The sequence below is a fragment of the Anas acuta genome, chromosome 2, assembly GCF_963932015.1.
Source record: "Anas acuta chromosome 2, bAnaAcu1.1, whole genome shotgun sequence".
NCBI classification, from domain to species: Eukaryota; Metazoa; Chordata; class Aves; order Anseriformes; family Anatidae; genus Anas; species Anas acuta.
In genome coordinates, this window is record NC_088980.1 from 6,017,579 (window position 1) to 6,033,518 (window position 15,940).

Here is a 15,940-nt window from a genome sequence, read left to right on the forward strand (position 1 = left end):
TTCATGTTTTTGGAGTCACACTTAAGCTGGATAATCCTATTATTTTATTTTATTTTATTTTATTTTGTTTTGTTTTGTTTTGTTTTGTTTTTATTTTTATTTTTGATTATTTTTTTCAAGTTCTCAGTTTGGCATTAATATGTTAGAATATGAACTCTGATAGCTCTAAAACACAATAGAAAGGAAAAGATTCCAAAATACTTGGTGTAAAAACAGTCATAAAATTGTTTCTGCCTGTTTCATGATTCATGATACTGAAACAGTTGGGAGTGGCAAAGCCTTATGCAAGCAGGAATGAGAATCTGCAAGATATAAAGTATTTATATACATATCTCCAGAAGACACTGGGATACTTCCCTACTTTTGAGAGCACTAAAGGTTAGATAAGAGTTATATCTGCTGTTGGCATCAGAAGTACTGTTCAAATGCATTTTAATAATAATTTTAGAATACTTCTTTCCAAATGAAGAGGGAAGCACTACATACATATAATTTCTTAGTGCATTTGCTGACTACCAAGTGAATGCCTTTTGAATTCTGTAGGGAGATCACTATCTTGTTGAAATGATAAGTGCACTCAATAAGTTCAGAAGAGCTTTTACTGATAATTTTCCATTAATAAGAATAATTGCCATCTTAAATTGAAAATCCTGTACTCTTGTATTTTTCAAGCGTTTTAAACATTTGCACGAAATGGATGCAGTGTGCCCAAAGTAAATAATACAAGGAATATCATAAGTTTTCTTGCCCACCTGAAACCAGAGGAAGATATAAGTTTTAATGCTTATTTTAGCAATTAACTAGAACTTTTGTATTTCTCAAATTCTGAGGACTCACATAAAAGAGTTTGAAAAAAAATGCTGAATGCAAAAAAACATGTCACAGGAATTCATGTTAATAGCCATGTCAACTACTGTTTCAAACTACATACAAGTCAGATAGTGGCAGGAAACACTGAAATCAATAGGATTCTTTCCATCACTTCTCTGCAGTGTTGGCTTGGTTCACTGGTCTAGACAGGATATGGTCTTACTGTGTCTTTTACCCTTTTCCATTACTTCCTAATGTTGCTGTTTTACTTTGGCACTTTTCTCCCCTCCTTAGATTTACTTTCACTGGCATTTACACTTTTGAATCATTGATAAAAATATTGGCAAGAGGATTCTGCCTAAATGAATTCACTTTCCTTCGAGATCCCTGGAACTGGTTGGATTTCAGTGTGATTGTTATGGCGTAAGTGAGAACAAATAAAATATGGATTACTTGAACATGTTCTCTGTATTTGAAGTTTTTGTTGCTGTGTATCTGAAACCATCTAGGATGTTGACTCTTGTACTTGTTTTATCACTCTGTATAGCAACAATGCATTAGTTGCTCAAGAAGGGAATGGAGTTGTGCAGAGCAAGATATAGTTAACTGTTCAATCCCATCTCATTCCACTCTGCAGTCCTTTTACATGAATTTACATACATTTTACATGCATTTTTGTGTGAATTTGCATGCCCTTTTACATGCATTTGTAATAGCTGGGCTGTTCAATGTGAGTTCATACTGTGAATGAAAGTGTAAATTTGAAAATAGGGTGATTTGTATTGACACCAGGACAGTGGATTAAATTCGTTCTCTTTCCCTCTAAATTCATGCTTCAGTTTGCAGCAATTAGAAAGATTTCATACTTGTTAGAGGCTGCTACAGATGGAAGAAAGAATCAAACCAGTTCTGGCTGTTTCAGCCTTAAATTAATAATTTTGAGTGTTACCTTTTTTATGTATTTTGGGTACATAATATTTTAAGGTGCTGACACAAAATCAGCTGTGCACAAATTAAGAGTTACTTTATAAAGCAATTCTAATAATCCAGAAATGGCTTTCTATTGTATGAATCTTCAAATAAATACTTGGTAAGTAGTTTCTTAATGCTTAAAGATAAACTCAAGAGGATTAAGAATTAATAATGAACACTTTAAAAAAAAAAATTGTCCTGATTTCACAGGTATGTGGGAGCATTCAGTAGCCTGGGGAGTGTATCAGTCCTTCGGACTTTCAGGGTTCTCAGAGCCTTAAAAACCATTTCAGTAGTCCCAGGTAAGAGAATCTATTTGCTGAATATTTTCTGTTACTTACAACCAATTCTTTACTCCAGTCAAAATATTGGCTTCTTCCTTCCTTCCTTCCTTCCTTAAATATTGGCTCCTTCCTTCCTTCCTTCCTTCCTTCCTTCCTTCCTTCCTTCCTTCCTTCCTTCCTTCCTTCCTTCCTTCCTTCCTTCCTTCCTTCCTTCCTTCCTTCCTTCCTTCCTTCCTTCCCTTTCCTTCTTTCTTTGTTTTTCTATCTGCCTTTTTCTTTCTCCTGCTGTATCTTTCACTGATTGCAGATGAAGCTGAATTTGTGGACACAAATACTGTCTCAGTCCAGCTGGACTAAGTAGAATAAATCAAACATTATAAACAATCTTGTGTTCAATTTACTTTTATTATATATCTATGTGTTATGGTTCAACAGAAACACCTTTGGTGACTGAACAGAATTATCTTACATCATCTCTGGGACACCATTTTTTCCACAATTTTTCTATCAGTTATGAAGTCAGTAGTTACTTTCTCATGACTAAACACAAACTTAGAACCCACTGGTTTGCCCCCGTGTTCTTTTTTTTTTTTTTATCATATTCAATATTGTTCATTATTGTTTCTAGATTCTTCATTGATTCTCAGTGTTGGAAATTTCATGTGAACTAAATTTATCAATTTCTGAATAAAAAATAACTAGACTATCCCTGGTCCCTTATCCTTGACAAGGTGTGAAGGAACATCTGGAAATTGTAGGGTCAGTCAAATGAAGAGAAAATGTTGTTCTCATAATCGATACTCTAAGTTTTTCATCATGCTTTTCCATTGCACACTGTCTCCCTAGGACTCAAGATCATTGTAGGGGCACTTATCCAGTCTGTTAAGAAACTCACCAATGTGATGATCCTGACCGTTTTCTGCCTGAGTGTCTTTGCCCTCATAGGCCTCCAGCTTTTCAAGGGCAATCTGAGACGAAAGTGTATGAGGAATTATACAGATTCCAGTATCAGAGAGAGTATAGAAAACCAAACATGGGATTCCTATGAAACGTTTGATAATTATACAGGTAATTTTTCTCCTTAATTCTTGTTTTATATGGCACTCTAGACACCTATGCATGCGTGTGTAACCACTGCTGTATATGAGATTGAATATTTGGATGAGCAACTACCTGATAATGCTCTTCAGACTTCCAGAGCATCAGAATGATATAACAATAACTTAAACATGTATTAGCTCATTCTCTGATGAAATTCCCCGAAGTTCAGCTTCTACTATATGCTGAAGGATTCTACTAGATGCTGAAGGGTTCTAGCATCTTCATTCTGCTGCCTAGTTAAGTAGCCTTCAGCTTTGAACAGAGGAATTGGTTTAAAAATAAAAATCTTTCTTCTTCACACCATGTGTATCTTATATGTGATAATTATTTTATTTCATCTGTAAGATGTATATAATATACATCTTTCAACTATATATTGACTGAAGCTGTTGGTGGAAGCATAGAGCAGAGATCTGAAAAGGCACCAAAACTTTCTCAGAGGAACAGCAACTGGAAGGTGCTATTCAGAAATGAAAAGTCCTGTGGTGAAGGAAATGCCTCAATGTACATGAAGAAAACAAATGTAAAATAGACAATGTATACACCAGAAATATGAAGAAAGCTTCATCACCACTGAATTCAGAACAGCAACAAAAACATACTCTGAGAGGAAATGTTGAAATACATAAAAAAGCCCTACAGTAATGCTGTTTGTATATACTTGGTGTGTAAGATCTGTTCATACAAGATTTCTTAATAGCCTCATAGACCAGTGGGAGAAAGTCTTTTTTATAAATACTTTTGAGGATAGTTTTTGCAGGAACCTCTTGTAACTACCAAGAAAAAAGTACATAAGAACAAAGTAATTTCCATACACAGAATGTTAGAAAAAGTCATAACTGAAAGCAAACTTCAAAAGAAAGTCAAAGACTAGAATACTACAGAAAAGAAACATGGATGTGACAAAATTTAGCTAGAAATAAAAATTTTCTATGCTAAAGAAACAAGAAAAAACATAGACACTACATGTTGCTACAATTTTCTGAAGCTCAGTCAATGAATATTATAAGATATTTTGTCAGTTAGCGGGAGCAGAGATGAACAAAATTTGGGTGTAAAGTAGTCCAGATAGTGATTCATCTCTTTATGTTACGTTTATATGGTACAGTACAGCAGATATTAAGGATTCCTGTGCTGGCTCTGAATCACACTGACTTATCTGATGAGCACAGCTGAGATTTGAGAAGCACCAGGAAGAGATGAGATGTGCTTTGCATCTGGGATATGAAACCCACCTCTTAATGGTGCTAATTAGCTATTAGCATTGAAGCTATTACTTTCAGTCTTCTGGTAGCTCAGGTATCAGAGTAACTCATGCTAAGAGGGGAAGAGGTGAAAAAGATCACGGCTTCAGCGTCCTGATGGACAAATCTGTGTTTATCAGCTGAGCAGGGTTAGGACCTGTTTTCTGGCTATGCAGAGTAATTACATGTCATGGTTTATATCTGTATAGCCAAATACTCTTTCTTTCTGTTAAAACCAGGGATTTGTTTTTATTGCTTGTTGGAAACGACCTATGGTACTCCCAGAAGTGTCCAAACTCTGTTCTGGAGAGGGATAATTGTCGTTGGACAGAACTGTGCCAGAGAGTGTGCTAACAACAACCAAACCTGGGGCTGTACTTAAACCTGCACCCTCCGATTCCCGATTTGCTTCTGGTAGATGGGGCCAAAGTGATATTTCAAAAACTTTCAATTTTAAGGGCTTCCTTTAGTCTGAAATTTGTACATACACAGAAATATGTGTATAAATGAGGACAATCTTGCGATATGGTGCAGTTGCTGTGTGTTTGGGAAACCTCTGTTCGTTAGTGCTCTTTTAGTATTTACTACACAGCAACTTGTATGTGTGTGCATGTACACTTACAGCTCACTGTTATCATCACCACTCCAGGGACAGAGGATACAGACTAGGAAGTGCTTTGGTTTTACCCTTCTTTTTTTTTTTTTTTTTTTTAATAGAACATTTTGCTAAGAAGGCAGACTCCTCAGACATCTTGGTATGTGGTCCTGGTGCGGGGTAAGTTCACCTTAGAATATTTCTTCTTTGGAAGTTTTCTCTGCCTCAACACTTCTCTGCTTGTTCAGTCATAAGAGATGAAAACAAAGCAGAGATTGCTGAGTTTCCTTGACTGCAGAAACAGGAACACAAACAATAAAATACAGTGGATCATCAGATAATTTAATACATGTAAAGAACAAAGCATGAACCTGCAGTTGTCTTATCCAAGTCTAAATTCCTTCAAGCCCTTCTAGAAAGGCTATCTTTCTCTTCCCCACAGATGTACAAGAGTTGAAAACATGAAGTTGAAAACACCTATAGCACAAGACAGACATGATTCTCTCTGTGAGGCTTGGGATTGTTAAACTGGGAAACAAAACATGGATTTGGAGGGCAGATTTGGGCACGGAGGGAGAGGTGGTTGCTTTGTGGTGAGGGAATGGTCATGAGGGAGTTGGCTTTGGTTGGGGGTCTTCTCTAGCCTGTCTTTCTTTGTTGCTGAATTGTAGGTGCTTCTTTTTCCCATCCCACTTTCCAGCCAAATACTTCCTGGAGTAGAAAACTAGTTTGCAGTAAAATAAAATACAAAGCTAAATAATAATCCCAACTCTCACATAAACTGAAGTTTTTCTCCAGAATCTGCACCACTGAGCTGCAGTTATTATTACCTCTAGGACCTGTCCTCCAGACTACATATGTTTGAAAATTGGGCCCAATCCTGATTATGGTTTCACCAGTTTTGATACCTTTGGCTGGGCTTTTCTTTCCTTATTCCGCCTGATGACCCAGGACTACTGGGAGCGTCTGTATCAGCAGGTACCAGCTTTGTGCATTGTTCAGAACGGGTTGTCCAGGTAGAGCAATATCTGAAGCAGAAAACAGCTAGGGAGGACAAGAAATCTCAAATAAAATAAGCAGCTGCGAGTCATTGAGCCTGCATACTCTCTTCTCCCTTCCAGCAAGACGTGGTTCTTAAGTGACTCATTGAAAAGGGATGCTGAAGTGCTTCCCAGCAATATCCCTATTAACCTGTTGTATTAGAAACTTCAGAAAAAACACTGAAATATTCCATAGTGTCCTTCAAAAATGCAACAATGCCTCCTCAGTCATCCTCATGGGTTTACAAGTGATAGCATAGAAAGAGGGAGAAAAAAATGTGGAGAAAAGGAAAGGAAGATATATTTAAGCTTCCTAAAGCATTATGTCTAGAAAGCTGAGTGCTTCTGAAGAATTTAAAGACACATTGAAAGCCTATTTGATATTCAATACAGTATTTTTTTATCTCTGTGGTGTTGTGCTTACAGACCCTCAGAACTTCTGGGAAGGTGTATATACTCTTCTTCATGCTGGTCATCTTTCTGGGCTCATTTTATCTAGTCAACTTGATTCTGGCCGTAGTAACAATGGCATATGAAGACCAGAACAAGGCCACTATTGCTGAAACAGAGGCAAAGGAAAGGAAATTTCGGGAAGCCATGGAGTTATTGCAGAAAGAGCAGGAGGTATGTGAATTATTGCAAAAATTAGTCTCAACGCTCTGTTATTAGTCACGTAAAGTCCATCTCTCCTTGTATACAGCTATATAGTCACTTGTGGGAACAGGAGCAAATATTAAGTTATTGAAAGCAGTGATTCGTAGAGATACGGGAGCACTTCCTTATTCAGCTGAATATTTTTCCCATATTGTTCCAACAATGATTTCTTGTTGTGGATAATGATATTTAAAGTCTGGTAGAAGAAAAGTAATATTTTAAAACTGGAAAATGTAAAATTCCATCAGATAGCAGCTTCCAAAATAACATATAGATGCTATAGATGGCTTTTTCTTTTTATTCTTCTTCACTGTTGTGGATTGCCAAGAAATATACAGTAATTCTTTTCATCAATTGCATTAATGTCTGAAACAAAGCCTATTGTAGTTGAGTGAAAAAAATCATTTGTAACTTGAATAGTTTAGGAGCTTCTGGAATAAAATATTGCTGCATTTTGAAAACATTGCCCTAAATTCAGTATGGAAAGGCAAGCCAACCACAGTGTGAATACAGTCCTAAGGATACACAAAGACAAGACTGAATTTTAATACTGCTTGAGCATTTGTTTGGGGAAAAAAGATATATTGTATAGCTTTATTTTAAAACTGAGTATTTTTATTGTAAGCAATTCTGCCATATGGAGGAATAGGAGCCATAATATGATTATTTTGCCCCTGGCAAGCCCAATACATGTGATCATGTAACATACTGAAAATAGTAAATTGTTCAGTGCTCCATATGGTGCAGAAATTCTCTCTTTCTTTTACTGTTATCACATATTGGAAGGTTTTTACTGACTTTTGTGAAATACAGATTGTTAAAATGAGATATTATGGAGCACAGAAGTGTTTTCTTGCTGCATGTATTCTACGTATCTAGCATAAATGCCATCTATGTTTTTGTTTTAATTTTAGTCATTGGCTGCTAAAGGGATTGATATCCTTTCAATTAGCTCCTTCGAAGCCTCTCCTTTGTCTACCAAAGAAATCAAAGAAAGAAGCAATAGGAAAAAGAGAAATAAGTCCTTGGGGGTAGAAGATTATGAAGAACAACAATTTCCCAAGTTACAACGCACAGACAGTCAACGAAAGTTGGTAATCTATTGTCTGAATCTGGGATCCTTACAGCTTTTCTAATTTTAATACTAAAATAAACTGCTTGAAAGTACAAACCAAATCCTATTACAAATGCTGATCACCCTTTAACCTTTAAAATAAACAACCTTACGGGATATAGAAGTATCATATCTAAAATTTAATTTGAAAAGGAAATACTATAAGCAAAGGATAAAAGGAAATTACAATAAACGTTAAAATACATTTTCTATAGCTTCAAAAAATAGAAAATGTGAACAACGATCAGAATTTAACTCTAGTGCCATCTTTCTCTGTTAAAAAAATCTTACTTAGAATATGAATATAAAGCTTACAAAAATAGCTACTACAGCTGGCAGGATTTTATTATCTGCCTTTTAAAACCTAAACAAAATCCTTCCTGAATAATCTAAATTAAATAAGAGTTTTGTACTTGCTATGGTTGATAAAAAATGTTATGAAACTCTAAACTTTTATCGCTTCCCCAAACCTTCTCTACAATATTATGCCATTCTCTCTTTACTTCTCTCTTTGGGCTCTCAGGCTCTCCTTGGCTTGGTGTACGGCCCCAACGCAAATCAGGTGAAACGCAGGCTGAGCCACGGGAGTGTATTCAATTTCCAAATACCATCCTTAGAAATTGACTCCAAAGCAGATTTCGGTGACGAGGAGACCCGCAGTGCAGGGGAGAATGAAATCCAGGGGAGGTCACTGTCGGTGCCACAGGTGGGAAGACGCTGCAGCTTGCAGAGCCAAGCGAGCCATGGCTCCCACCCCGCTACCCCCAGCAGTGGGCAGGGAGGCAAGTGGACCAACATGGATGACTGCAATGGCATGATTTCAGTGATGGGAGGAGGGAATGGCAAGGTGCACGGTCTAGATCCAGCATCTACTGAAGGAGTTCCACTTCCACCGGTAATGGAAGACCCAGGGAAGGGTGATCTGGTAAGTAAAAGTTGTTGTTTTAAGTATGTACTTCATATTATGGTTTCTCTGTCAGTGGTAGGATTTTTAGGTAGGCTTCTAGTGCTGGCGTTAGAACTGAGAGAGTTTTTTTATTCCATGCTCCATCCAGGGTGATCGTTTTGAGCAGTACCTTTCTCCTTTTCCTACACACTGTATCTTCATACAGAAGCTTTGCCTCTAAGTTTCCCCACCAAGTGGGTAGAGATGCTTTTCTACCACTTCACCCCTCATCTCTTTCCTTTTCCATTAGTCCCTGGAATATATTCTGGGCCTGTTTGCCCTCCTACGCCTATTTCCAAGACTTGTGTTTGCCTTGTTGCTATTACATGCTTGGGGGATCCATATACTGTAGCATTATTACTGAAGTGTAGGACCTTCATTCTGAACACCTATTACATCTTGTAGAAAGGTGCATTTATCTGGCTGCTTGTCATCGTTCATATTAACTTTCATAGTTACCCATCATTGCATCCTACTTCATTTTATTCCTGTGGTATCTCCTTAATCGTGTTTACTTCTTTAAGCAGCCAGCTGTAAATGATGAGAGCAGCATGATGCATTTGCATCCTCATCTGTCAGTGGAGTACTTTAATGAGGCATTTCAGAGACAAAGGGCAGCAAGTGCAGTCAGCATAATTACCAGTGTCTTGGAGGGTAAGTGGCTCCTTGTTATGCTTATTTCAATCATAAGGTAATGCTAGGGAAAAAGACCAAAATGTCAATACATTTCTTAAACATTAACATAGATTTGTAGCTGTGTAGGAATTTCATCATTAATTTGGATTTTTTATTTATTTTTTTTTAAGCAGTATCACACAGTTTTTATGTACTGGAACACATCCTTTGCCTATCATAAGATCTCATTTCTTAGGACAGACAGAGAGAGGGTCTTGGAGTGATGGTGGGTGGAAGGAATTTCTCTATAGGGTGAGGAGCAGAGCTGGGACACTGACTTCTCTTTCCTAACCCTGTGACTGCTGTTGTATCACTGGTAGAGACATACACGTGCAGAATCCAATGTTAGGATTACACAAGCAAAATTAGTTGTGGCATTTCCTGGGGTTTGAGTACTTAACATACCTTTCCATGTGATTTTTTTTGAGGTTAGTAAGGGTTGTATCATCTACTGTTATTATGCTGCCTGATAGTTTCATTGTTGTACTTTCTGTGGGGAAAAAAACAAAACAAACAAACAAACAAAGTCCAAATTGTTCAGTTGTTTTCTGGACCAGGATGAGGAAGAAATATGTATTTTTATGTTGTATCTCTATCACCAATTCTTGGGAAAACAAGTGTAGGATTTGGCGGGGGGGGGGGGGGGGGGGGAGGGAGTAGCATTATGGCAGGGGGATCCCTTTTCTTAAATTTCTTTAAATTACTCTTGGGATAGTCTCAGTTGAAACGTATCCTATGCAGCCTTGTTTTCAAGTTTAATTCATCAATAATTTGGGCTGTGCTGCAGACATTCAGCTGTGACCTCAGATGAAACCAGACTTTTCCCCATAGCTTGAAGTGACTGTGGATTAACGTGAGAATAGGCATCAGAACAGCGAGCAGAGGTTGTCTTTGCTAGGATCAGAACACCAGTTCTGCCAGATCTGCACAAGGTAAAGAAGCCATTTGGTCAGGAGGAATGGAAAACAAAAGTTAGATCTGGAAGGGGTTTGAGTCAGAGTGATCACACTAGAATAAGTAATGTGGGGTGGAACTGGAGACTTGAGTGCAGAGAAGAAGAAATGGCGACTGAACTGGGAGGGGAAGTAAGGACATGTACAAAGAAGAAAAGGTTACAAGTCAGATCCAGCTCATAAGACCTTTGAAAAATTTTGGCATCCACAGAAACTAATTACTTAAACCTAAATACAAACAGAAAGGGAATGATCAATGAGGTCCAGCTCGTCAATGAATTTGCACAGAACTTCGACAGGGATAAAAGTAGTTTTGAGCACACATTAATATTCATGTTGAAGGAAGAAAAACCATGAGGTTTATATTTGACCAAAAACTTTTAAAGGACACTACCAGAACAGATTCTATTCCATGTTTTGTTTATAGAAAATTGAGATGTATTGCTGCTTGCATCAGCTGGAAAATGATAGGCATGAACTTTCCCACAGAAGTGGCCTAAGGTGAAATTTTGGACACAGTGGTTTGGGTTTGCCTTACCTGAACATCCACCACTGCTGTTCTAAACTATGTTAAGAGTCGATGGAGACAGAGATGTCATGTGTGATACAGCCAGTGTCCTAGATGTCTACATAAGGATCAGGTGAAAAGGGCCTTAGCTGCTATATTGCGTATCAAGAGCTCCAAGGATGAGAGACTGAGGTGTGGCCACTACATCCTAAACATCTGCTTTGGGTCAGATGATCCTAGCACAAGTCTGTGCCTAAAACCTGATCCAACAGCTTTTAAAGTAACTTCACATCAATTAATTTTGAATCTGATTTTCTTTGAATTTTATCTTTGTGTTTATTTGGTGTAGGTTTTATATGAGTGGTAGAAAGTGCAGGGAAGCTTTGGGGCTCTGTATGGGTTTTCAGGTTCTTTTTTCTTCTCTGGACTTTTGACTCTTTAGAGTTAGTATTTCACCACCTTCCTCAGCAATGATTATTTAACTACAATGGGGTTTTCTTTTATTTTTAGAACTTGAAGAATCCCAACGGAGATGCCCACCATGCCTGAAAGATTTTGCTTTAAAGTATCTAATTTGGGACTGTTGTCCACTTTGGTTGAGAATCAAGAAAAAAGTAGCTGCTTTCATAAAGGATCCTTTTATTGATCTCACCATCACTCTTTGCATTGTGATGAACACTTTGTTCATGGCACTGGAACACAATAATATGTCAGAAAATTTTAAATCAATGCTTAATGTAGGCAACTTGGTAAGCAAATTTTCAACTCTCTGACCTTTTCTACCAAGGATTGATTGATGAGTGTTTTCACTTGAGACACAAAAAGTAGCTGTAAAAATGAAAGATTAGGGAACTCTAAATTTCTGATATAGTCGATTCCAATATTTTATTGATGCCCTTCTAACACACTCCTGAAAGAGCAGAAAACATTCCCCTCATTTTAATAAAAAGTGCATTAAAAGTTCATAAAAATAGGTTTTGTTGGCCTGTCCATGAAAGTTCACTATATTCGTGGACACATAGTCTAAAGACAAGATAAATTCATGGCAACTTTTAGGCTGATACTACTGTTTCTTGATCACAGGTCTTTACAGGAATCTTCACTGCAGAAATGATCTTAAAAATCATTGCTCTAGATCCCTATTATTATTTTCAGCAGCCCTGGAATATTTTTGACAGCATAATTGTCACATTGAGTTTAATTGAATTGAGTTTACCCAAACACAGAGGCAAGAAAGAGAGAAGAAAAGGAGGAACCCTGTCAGTTTTACGATCCTTCAGATTGGTAAGCCTTACATTTACTCCATTGTATAAAGCACTATGTTGTGAATACAATAAAGAATACTTCTGTTGTCTGCAGTTAGAATACATGAAATTATTTATTTTATTTTCTCAGCAGTGGCAATAAGAAACATATTGTCAAACTTGTGATATTAGAGTTCAAGTTTAATGACATTTATATTTCCTTTCAATATAGTAAGAAGTATTCAGAGAAAAAAATATTTCAGAGTAGAGATGTTACAAAACAGGGGCTGAAAATGAAACATTAGCATAAGTAGTCTTAGGAAAAAGTGTCAGAGTACAAATTTAGAAAAAAAAATATGATCAGTTCGTGTCTATTTTTAGGTAAGGTATTCACATCATATACTATGAAGAAAAATAGGGAGAGCTTATCATGTCAATTACTTTAATTCATTCCATCACAACTGCAGCAGAGATTATTCATAGATCATAGAATATCCCAATCTGGAAGGGACCCACAAGGATCATTAAGTCCAATTCCTGGGTCCCCAAAAGACCGCCCAAAAAATCAGAGATTATAGAAAAATCTGAGAGTATTGTCCAAATGCTTCTTGAACTCCAGTAGGCTTGGTGCTGTGACCACTGCCCTGAGGAAAGTATGGACTGATTGGGGTTGTGTTACAGAAAGAAAGATGCATTTTCTTGTAAGTTGGGAACTGGTCTCTTAGCTTTGGTCATTTTTGTTTCATGTAAATTGAATACCATAATCTTCATCAGGGAGATTACATAATCTGTTTCAAGTAAGAAACTGCCTGTGTGGGCCAAGGCCTTATTAGGGAATTGGAATACCCAGTTCTTTAAAGTACTGGGTAATCCAGTTTATCTCTGTAATGTTACCCAGACTAAAGAATAAAAATCTATAAATGCTTTTTTTTTGTTTTGTTTTTAGTGTTAGTGTCACAGTGCCATAAACATTATATTAGTGGAGGAGCTCAGAACACTTATAGAATAGTTTTGCAGGCCTGAACAGTGCAAAGGTGGGTTATCTTTGCTGACGTCTAACACAACTTTTTATTTTTTTACACAGCTGAGGGTCTTCAAACTGGCAAAGTCCTGGCCAACTTTAAACACTCTTATTAAAATCATTGGCAACTCTCTGGGCGCACTGAGTAACCTGACCCTTGTCCTGGCAATCATAGTTTTTATTTTTGCTATAGTAGGAGTGCAGCTTTTTGGGTCAAACTATAGAGAAAACAAATTTAAAATAAACAAAAGTGGCAAACCGCGCTGGCACATGATGGACTTTTTCCATTCGTTCCTCGTCATTTTCCGAATTCTGTGTGGAGAATGGATTGAAACCATGTGGGACTGCATGGTGGTAGCTGAAAAACCACTGTGCCTTCTTGTCTTTCTGCTGGTCATGGTGATAGGAAATTTAGTGGTGAGTTTTCCAGTATTTTATTCTCTTTATCTCATCAATGGTAGAGTCAATTTTACTGGCAAAAACTAGTCCCCCAAACACATGTAGAAGAGTTACCTGTATCTGCTATAGTCTCTCAAAGCCTCTTCTACCTTTTGGCATTGAGTTGCTATCCGTATTTTCATATTTAGTATTTTTTGCACATAATATCATTTGACCTTTCCATGTGCAACTTGAAACAGGAAACAACTTCTCTTCTTGGGATTTGGATGTAAATAATCAGCAAGTATTGTGGCTTACCTGCATGAATTAACAGAGCTAAATGCTTATGTCTCTCTGTAAATTAAAATCTGTCTTTGCTGTTGTTGTTGTGTTGTGTTTCTCTGTGTTTTTTTTGTTTTTGGTTTTTAACTTTTCTCGGATTTGCAAGTGTATTGAATTCTTTATCAGCAAATAACAGAATCTACATTGCTATCAATAAAATCAGGATTTTCTTTAATCATCTGTATAAATGAATCCTCTGAATGTCTATTTACATGCAAGAGCTACAGCTTATGCCAATCACTTCCATGAAGATCCTGCTGTGGATCCATGCTCTTGATCCATGCTATGCACAGCCTCATACACCCATGCTGGGGGTTAGGGGGAAAGCTTCCTTTCCAGTCTCCTTCAGTCCCTTCTTACTGCCCAAATCATAAAAATATTTTTTAGTTTTGTTTCTCATGTCATTCTTCCTATTATTAATATACCTATCTTCACTTAATTTAAGAAACTGCTGAAAAGAATTAACTTCAGGTAGTGCTTTATAGGAAATATCTGTTCTGTAGCTGAATCCCAAATCCCCAGGTTTAAAGTCCTGCCTGTTTTATGCCTTGATGATTCATTTTGGTAATGAAATGCTGTGAGTGATATTCATATAACATAATGTTAACTGTCAAAAAATTAAGTGGCCTATGCTCCTTGTTTATGTTTTCTTTTTATGAAAGATAACAGTGAGATATCCAAGAGTGAAATTTATTATAACCTAAGTTGAATAACTAAGACAGATGGAGTGAATTGGTCTCTGGAGGTCTAATATTCTCTGCTGACTGTGGAGGTTCCTGGATGACTCAGGGTGGTGCTATTTGCACACTTCTGATATGACAAAAATTGAGCAGCATAAATCTCATCCCAAATGGCATCAGAAGGCAAATTCTGGGAGGAAAAAAAAAAAAAAAAAACAAAAAAACAACAACAACAAAAAAATTCTAATCAACTAACCAAATAAGCTAACAACAACAACAAAAACAAACACCTGTTTTATTCTCTCATTCCTTAAAAAAAAAAAAAAAAAGGTGTTTGAATTTATTTCTTTTAAAATGTTCTCAAAAACAGGGAGAAAATCTGAAAATCTCACTTTGATTTACTCTCAATTCTGATTTTTGCAACATTTAACAGAATAGCTGTGCCCAAATCTGAGTTTACATTTAATTTTAGAAAAGTGTCCACAGAGACCTGATTTAATTCTAGTTTGAAAAGGGAATTGTTATTAAGCTGACTGGCCATGACTGTAGTCTTTTTACTACTATAACCTTTGAAAAGTTGTTTTGGCCAAATAATTAGGTGCCATTTTAAACAACTTTTGGGGGTGGGGGAAGAGGGACATGAGAATATTAAGCTTTGTGAAATTTACTTAATCAATTGTAAAGTGATCAGTCATAGCCATTTCATTTTTGCTTTCTTTCAGTTTGCTCAGTAAGGCTGAGCTTTGATAGCATCTGTCTTCTTCAACATTACAATTTAGACTTCTTTATGCTATTCTTCAGGCTTTTTATTTTATCATTATTTCAATGACTTTCAGGTCCTCAACCTTTTCATTGCACTGCTGCTGAATTCCTTCAGTACTGACTGTCTCCAGACAGCAGAAGACGATGGAGAGATGAACAATCTTCGAATTGCTTTTGCTCGGATTAACAAGGGATTTCACTTGGTGAAAAGTGTTACGTGGGACACCTGTTGTGGAAAGCTCAGGCATCTAAAGAAAGCACACAGAAAGAAAAACAAATTGACAGCCCAGAACCCACTTGGTCTGGGAAAAGAAAGAAAAAATTGTAAAGAGAATTACAACAATGAATGGGGTGAAAAAAATTGGGAATACTGTGCAGGGCTTGAAGATTTTATTACCAATCCCAATGTATTTGTTTGTGTCCCTATTGCTGAGGCAGAGAATACAAGTGATGGTTTTGAAGATGATGATAAACTGAGCACATTTACAGACACAGAACACAGTAAGCAGGTAATACAATTCTTTGTTTATTTTGGCATACAAGGTGCATATATATTGAAGGATGCATGTATGGTGGAAGACTGTCTCTAGCAGAACAGGGTGGCATACATTGATCCA

The 15,940-nt window shown here is 36.9% G+C and overlaps 1 protein-coding gene across 1 annotated transcript in view; it reads left to right on the forward strand.

The window, feature by feature from the left end:
• LOC137852182 (sodium channel protein type 5 subunit alpha-like) overlaps positions 1 to 15,940 on the forward strand; it is a 41,932-nt gene that overhangs the window by 10,776 nt on the left and 15,216 nt on the right. The window contains exons 5-17 of the mRNA XM_068673621.1: positions 1,105 to 1,233; positions 1,993 to 2,084; positions 2,913 to 3,134; positions 5,129 to 5,186; positions 5,843 to 5,984; positions 6,473 to 6,670; positions 7,615 to 7,794; positions 8,338 to 8,739; positions 9,288 to 9,414; positions 11,407 to 11,645; positions 11,980 to 12,180; positions 13,225 to 13,578; positions 15,398 to 15,832. Coding sequence (XP_068529722.1) covers positions 1,105 to 1,233; positions 1,993 to 2,084; positions 2,913 to 3,134; positions 5,129 to 5,186; positions 5,843 to 5,984; positions 6,473 to 6,670; positions 7,615 to 7,794; positions 8,338 to 8,739; positions 9,288 to 9,414; positions 11,407 to 11,645; positions 11,980 to 12,180; positions 13,225 to 13,578; positions 15,398 to 15,832 — 2,779 coding nt within the window. The remainder of the gene's footprint in view (positions 1 to 1,104; positions 1,234 to 1,992; positions 2,085 to 2,912; positions 3,135 to 5,128; positions 5,187 to 5,842; positions 5,985 to 6,472; positions 6,671 to 7,614; positions 7,795 to 8,337; positions 8,740 to 9,287; positions 9,415 to 11,406; positions 11,646 to 11,979; positions 12,181 to 13,224; positions 13,579 to 15,397; positions 15,833 to 15,940) is intronic.